The 6,588-nt window shown below is 44.4% G+C and overlaps 1 protein-coding gene across 1 annotated transcript; it reads left to right on the plus strand.

The window, feature by feature from the left end:
- Positions 1-217: 217 nt before the first annotated feature.
- Positions 218-5,125, plus strand: npas4l (neuronal PAS domain protein 4 like). The gene is made up of 8 exons (XM_069145069.1): positions 218-722; positions 873-1,018; positions 1,110-1,209; positions 1,488-1,752; positions 1,883-1,992; positions 2,373-2,508; positions 2,614-3,827; positions 3,939-5,125. Exons 1-8 carry the CDS (start codon positions 545-547, stop codon positions 3,965-3,967), a joined length of 2,178 nt encoding a protein of 725 aa, XP_069001170.1. The 5' UTR covers positions 218-544; the 3' UTR covers positions 3,968-5,125.
- Positions 5,126-6,588: the final 1,463 nt, after the last annotated feature.

The raw sequence follows: 6,588 nt of genomic DNA on the forward strand, positions 1-6,588 counted from the left end.
CCATGGTGAACATGCAAAGTATGATTCTCCTTTTGTGGCACTCTGTGTCCTTGTGACGTGGGGCGCCCCACTCTGAGGACACCCACTTTATAAGGCAATGATGGAGCATGGAGCACAAGAAGCCCAGCCTCCCCCCTTTGTGTGTGACGCCCACGCTGAAGCCCTGGCAGCTATAAAAGCCCCAGGCTCTCTGTGGATGGACCCAGACAGATCCCGATCACGCTGACAGTCTACTGAGAGCCTTCATCTCTGCTGCAGACACGGCAGCACCTCATATCAGCCGTTTCCATAGGAACCCTTGATATTCAAAGTCCGCTGTAGCTTGTGGGGACGAGACGCCAGGCTTAACTGTGACAAAGAGGCTGGATCAGCTCAGGCCAATTGCTCTTCTTGTCTTCATGTGATTTTTTTTTTCTTTTTAAACTTGCCATGTGGAAGAAAATGACCTCTGATTGATTTTTATAACTTGAAATGCAAGCGTGGCAGTAGACAGAAGTTTGGCTCCCCAGATTTGCTTTCGTCAGTTCCTCTGACCTCAGCGACCATGATCTCTCACAGATCCACCAAAGGAGCCTCCAAAGCTCGACGAGACCACATCAATCGTGAGATCAGGAGTATGCGCGCCCTCCTGCCCATCACCCAGGAGGACCAGGAGCGCCTCTCCTACCTGCACTCCATGGCTGCCATCTGCACCTACATCAGGAAGTCTGTTCTCTTCCAGGGTGAGCCTTCACACCTCGGTTCTAGTCATCTCTGAACTTCTGATTTACATTTGCAGTTCCTTAGGGAGCATATCGGCGGTAGCAGATGTGACAGCCTGCAGAGATGCACACAGCGTAGCCGAGGTTGAACTCACTCTCTCCCTTCCTCAGGGCTCCCAGCTGGGGAGCGATCACACGGCTCTCTGCCGTACGAGGCCTTTCTTCACGCCCTGCACGGCTTCGTCTTGGTCACGACCACGCAGGGCATTCTGGTGTATGTGTCCGAAAACGTCGATGAATACCTGGGTCTTTCCATGGTGAGTCTTTTGGTTAAATAAAGTGTCTTTTTTGGGGGGTTATTAAGTCTGACTCTGTTGTAGCTGACAGGAAATCTTGTATGTTTTCCAGGTTGATGTGCTTCAAGGAGACACCTTATATGACATGGTGGAGCGCTCGGATGTGGATACTGTCAAATCAAACCTGGACATTGAAAACAACTCGTCATCAGGTAACATTAAAGACTCAGATTTCACTTTGAGATTGCTTGGTGTGGCATTTTAAACTGGGATTACTGCATGAAATGGCCTTTTTTTTCTGCCTTTTTTCCATTCCGAGTCATGAATAAAGTCTATTTCACCCAAAATCTGACGTAGTGATACACAAGGTGAAATATAATGTCGTTATATGATCTAGAAATGCCACACAAAGCACCGATTTTTAAATCTTTTACTTCATAGTAATGTAACTAATCCTCTTCTTACGACTGCCATGTTTATTTTTCTTCAGACAGGAGCTTTATATGTTGCATGCAAACCTCCAAAGCCTTCAAGTTGCAACATGGCAGCTGCAGCTCCATGCTGGTCCGAGGCAGCTTCCAGTTCTTCCCTCAGCCCTGTCCGTCCTCCCCTGCAGCCTCTCCCGCCACCGGGCCTTTGTTCGTGGCCCTCTGCACCCCCACAGTGAACCGCCTGAGGAGCGCAGACTCGCTCTTCTCTCACAGCTTTACCAGCACACACAGACTGGATATGAGCTTCACTCAGCTGTCATACAGGTACCTTCACACACACACACACACACACACACACACACACACACACACACACACACACACACGCTTTCTAAGCAGATAATTGAAATGTTCTCATACAGTTTTCTGACAGTTTCATGTTTTTATTTTCCAGTGTTTCATATTTTTTGGGGTATTCAGCAGATGAACTGATCGGTCGATCGTGGTACAGTTTAGTTCATCCTGAAGATCTGTCACTGAGCGCAGATTCTCACAGAAGTTTAAGTAAGTACACTGCAAAAAAAGTTGTTCCGTTTCATCCAAAAACATCAAAACGTTTTGACATTTCAGTCTTCCGTTTGGTTCATCAAACACATATCACCGTCATCATTTATTCATACCACAATGAGGACTTGAATTTTCAGTTATTGATGCCTGAAGAAATGAGATGTAATCACTGACGTCAGTGTTTCTTTTTTTGGCGCAGCCAGCTTTCTCTTAAGACACAAGTTAGTCCAGCTCATTTTCTGAGGACAGAACAAGAAAAGCCATTTTTATTTCTGTTAATTTTACGTTATTTTTTTAAGCTCACAGGAGAGTATTTAGGAAAGCAGTGCTGCTTAACGAGTGTGCATTGTTATGATAATCATGAATGTTTCTTTCAGTACAGGCAGATGAGGGTTTCCAGGTAGAGATGGTGCTTAGACTCCAGCGCACGGATCTGTCATGGAGCTGGATCTACGTTCGAGCTAACAAGGACTCGGAGTGTCAGAGCATCAGCTGCACTAAGTTCATCATCAGGTACGATCAACTTCTCCTACAAACCTGAAGTGTGTGTGTAAGAAATGTTTCGCTGCTTCTCGGTGTAAAAACGCAGACTCGTAACACTTTGTTCTGATCTCGCAGTGAAACGGAGGCTACATTTCTGCAGAAGAAAATCAGCAGCGATGCCTTCAGGCCGGCATCTCTTCCAAATTCCACCCATTTTGCTCAGCAGGCGCCACACACTCAGAGCTACACCACTAAATGTTTCAAGAGGCAGAGGACATCGAACAGCCAAAGCGAGGAGCCAGGTGCCAGAGCGAGGAGGGAGTCTGAACAAGACATATACTACTTGCTGTGCACCTCCTCCCGAAGCAATAGCTCACCTGTTCCCTTGGGTGACAGCCCCGCTCTCTTCACCCCTCCCTACAGCCCAGCCTCCTCCAGCTCCACTCCGCAGCATGAGGAGCTCGGCCATGACCTCCTGATAGATGTGCCTGAATCCACAGATCAGCTGCTGTCCTCCCCCGAGGGCTCTCCCTCCTATTACTCCTACCCAGAGGCAGGGCGCACCTGTCACCAATCACCCTCCGCCTCCCTCCCAGCAGCTGCCGAACACACCTTTGACCGTGGAACCTTCGGTTTGCTCACTGCCCTCTCCCCGCTCTCCTCCTCCAATGACTTCCAGGCTTGTACATCCGATGCTCGATTAGTTCCAGACTGTCTGTCTGTGTCCGACATGTGTGAGAGCCCGGTGGACTGCGCTCTGCATCCGGACGAGTTCAGCCTGGTTGAGCAGCCACAAGGGGGCAGCGTCGTCCAGTTGCATCACGTTCCTCATATTCATGCGCCCATACATCCCTGCCTTCTCACCCCCAACCAGTCACCCATATCCACAGAGTCTGACCAGTTCAACGAGAGGGAGCAGGCCGAGATCAGTATCCTGGCTCAGCAGATTTCCTCCCTGGCCAGCAGCTTCGACATGCACCACACTCTCAATCCACTTCAACCTGCAGCCGCCACCACCACCTGTAACTGGCCCCGCAACCCTCCTCTCCCCTTGGTCCCGCTTCCCAAGCAGGAGTTGGTCCTCGGCGACGGTGTCTTCGACAGCATCCTGAAAGACCTGGACATGGTCAGGAGAAAAAGCTACCAGCAGGGCTCAGTGTGCAGCAGGAGCGAGGCACGTCGGGAGGAGCTGGAGCCCCTCGGCATCATGGCAGAGGACCCGCTGCCCGCAGAGCAGTTCACCACAGGCAGTATCGCCCCGGAACCCTTCAGTATGCAGTTGGGACACCATGACCAAAACACTGGGTTGCATCAACTCAACCACTACATGCAGCGGAGCCTTCTGCGAGGTAATTCCCACCAAACAGTCCTCATACCAAAAAAAAATGTCCTAGTTTGATAAAGAAATATTTGCAGATATTAAATTCATGTTTCACTAATACACCTCTGTCTCCTTTCAGATGGACTTGCTGAAGCAAACCTGTACTGAAATAAGTCTGTGACTTACTGTGCTACCACGTGTATGACATATTGTCAGGGCAATCTTCCTTCGCTGGATTCAAAGAGGAATGTAAGCAAAGACTATTAGAGGACATATTTGCCAACATGAGAGACTTATTTCTGAATGTAGAAAACAAACTAACGCAGATCTTGTTCTGCTCCGACACTACAGCTTTGTCTTCTCAGTTCAACACTGCTGTCAGCTGGGTCTTATGTTTTTCTGATGTCTTGTATTTTATGAAAAAGGTACTTTTTTAAAAAATGTGTCTGACAACACTTACATACTAAAATGTAAGTCTATTTTTCTTCTAATACTGAGGGACCACAGTTTACTATTTAGCACTTTATTGATGCCATTCACACAGGAATTGTACAAATGAGGAAATGTGCCGATTTAAAGGGGTATTACCTGGATTTCTGAATTAGCTTTAACACATAAATCATTCCTTATAACAAAGAACCAACTGTAAATATTCCATCTTGTAAATAATACCCGTTGTTCATTGGGGAAATATGTTCTCAGTCAAAGATGTAAAATGCAATTCTCTATAATGCCATTATTTTACATGGCACGATGTATTTACAATGATCAACACGTTGCAACCCATGTAGGTCTTCACCAGGGTCGCTGTTGCAAAGCGTTTGTTGAATGTTTTAAAGGAGACTTGTATTTTAGATTTTTTTACATGTTCCACCGGAGCAGTGAGCCCTTCACAAGATGGAATAAGCACAAAACACCTGAAGTATCCAAAGAGCACCTGTATGTGCTACATATAAGACCCAGCAGCACTTCTTCTCTTCACATCCCTTTGTAAATACTTGTTTTTTTAGGTGCCTTAAAACACATATGAAAGATGTTTACGAAAAAAAAAAAAAAAGATAATATTTCCATTCCTGATTTGTTCTTAGTGTCTTATTTTTCTTACTGTGCCATTAATGCTTTCATGCTGTTATGACTAACGATACCAAACTCAGTCAGCGAGCAGCGAACTACAGTAAAGATGATTGTAAATCCAACACCTACCTCCATGGTACTGCTAAATACATTCCAATTTTATTCTTTTATTATATTTATTTGGTTTGGAGCACATCACTGAGTTTATCTTACTCTCACTTAATTGTATTAAAATGTTTTATTTAACTGCAATATGAGTCTTAAACTTCATTCATTCCACACTTGTTTTATTTTCCCCCCACCGTACTGAAACTCTAAATGTTTCAATGCTTAGTGTTGTTGTGTCCTTCCTGCAGTTTGCTTCAAATATTTGAAATTAAATAAATCCAATGAAAACAAATCAAGTGATATATTGAGGAAATTTAATTATGTATTTTCTTTGGGCAAAAAGTAATTGCATTTGTTTAATATGCACGCCAGGCTGCTTTTTTTTTTTTTTTTTTTTTTTTTTTTTTTTTTGACCTTTATTTAACCAGGTAAAATCAATTGAGAACCAATTCTCATTTACAATGATGACCTGTCAGCACAGTCCACACTGAAGTTTACAGTAAGTTAATACCTTTAAACGTAATCAAATATTATACCTTTATTTAACAGCATTGGTGCCAAGTTGGAAGGTATATGTGCCTAAATTAAATTCAGCAGTAATATCAATAGTGGCAAAGGCAACATTGAATAAAATAATCTTAAAAATGTATCAGTGCGACAAACACAGCACTGACTTTTTGTCAGCTTATAACGTTGTTATGGATAAAATATACCTTCATCCAGCCAACACAGAGCAACTTTCATGTGGAGATGTGTCTAAAATTCATTTCGCTTTAATATCTGTTTCAGTCTCTGATTCCTGAGGGAAATATCAGTCTTTCTACCTGCTAAATGCTCCCGCATGTTTACCAGCAAGTTCAAATAGGATACCAATTGAATTCTTCTCTGTGGGTTTCTCACTGGAAACTGCACCCTTCACATGACACTTGATAAATTGAGCAGTCGTTAATATGAAATAGTGACCAGTGCAGCTTTAAAATGCATCTTTATGGAATAACTGTTATTTATCGCAGATAGATCTACTGTGTATTTATTTATGTGTACTGCCTGATCAGACTGCAGCTCACGTCACCTACCCTCCTCAGTGCTCCATTGATTTTTACATATTGTGGCCGGTCAGACCAATGAGAGTGTAAAGACTGTACACAGAGGGATCAATTATATTTGGACAGAAATGCACAGTCAATGCATGATTCTGCATTTAGATAAGTGAACTAAGAGAGATAAAAGAGATCCTGTGAAAAACTCGGTAGACGTGCATAAATGTGGAACAAAAAGCTTACAGGGGGCACTACAGTCATGCTGCTGGTGCAGTGTGTGCAATGCAGTGTCCATGTTTTTCTCATGAAAGTCAAAACAACCACTAGATGGAGTGATAGCACCAACCGTGCCACTCATGCCATTAGTGTGCTACTACTCAAACAAGCATGAAATAAAGTAAGGGAGCAGTGTGTGCACGTGTGTATGCATGTGTGTGTGTGTGTGTGTGTGTGTGTGTGTGTGTGTGTGTGGCAATGAGAGCACAAAAGGACATCATTCAGTCCGTTCGTGAGCAAAGAGTCCAGATGCCTGCCGTTATCCACGGAGACCTAATTAAGAGTGGTGCC

This window comes from Embiotoca jacksoni, unplaced genomic scaffold (assembly GCF_022577435.1).
Source record: "Embiotoca jacksoni isolate LCO1_2020_lvr unplaced genomic scaffold, fEmbJac1.0.p SCAF_12, whole genome shotgun sequence".
Classification (NCBI taxonomy): Eukaryota; Metazoa; Chordata; class Actinopteri; family Embiotocidae; genus Embiotoca; species Embiotoca jacksoni.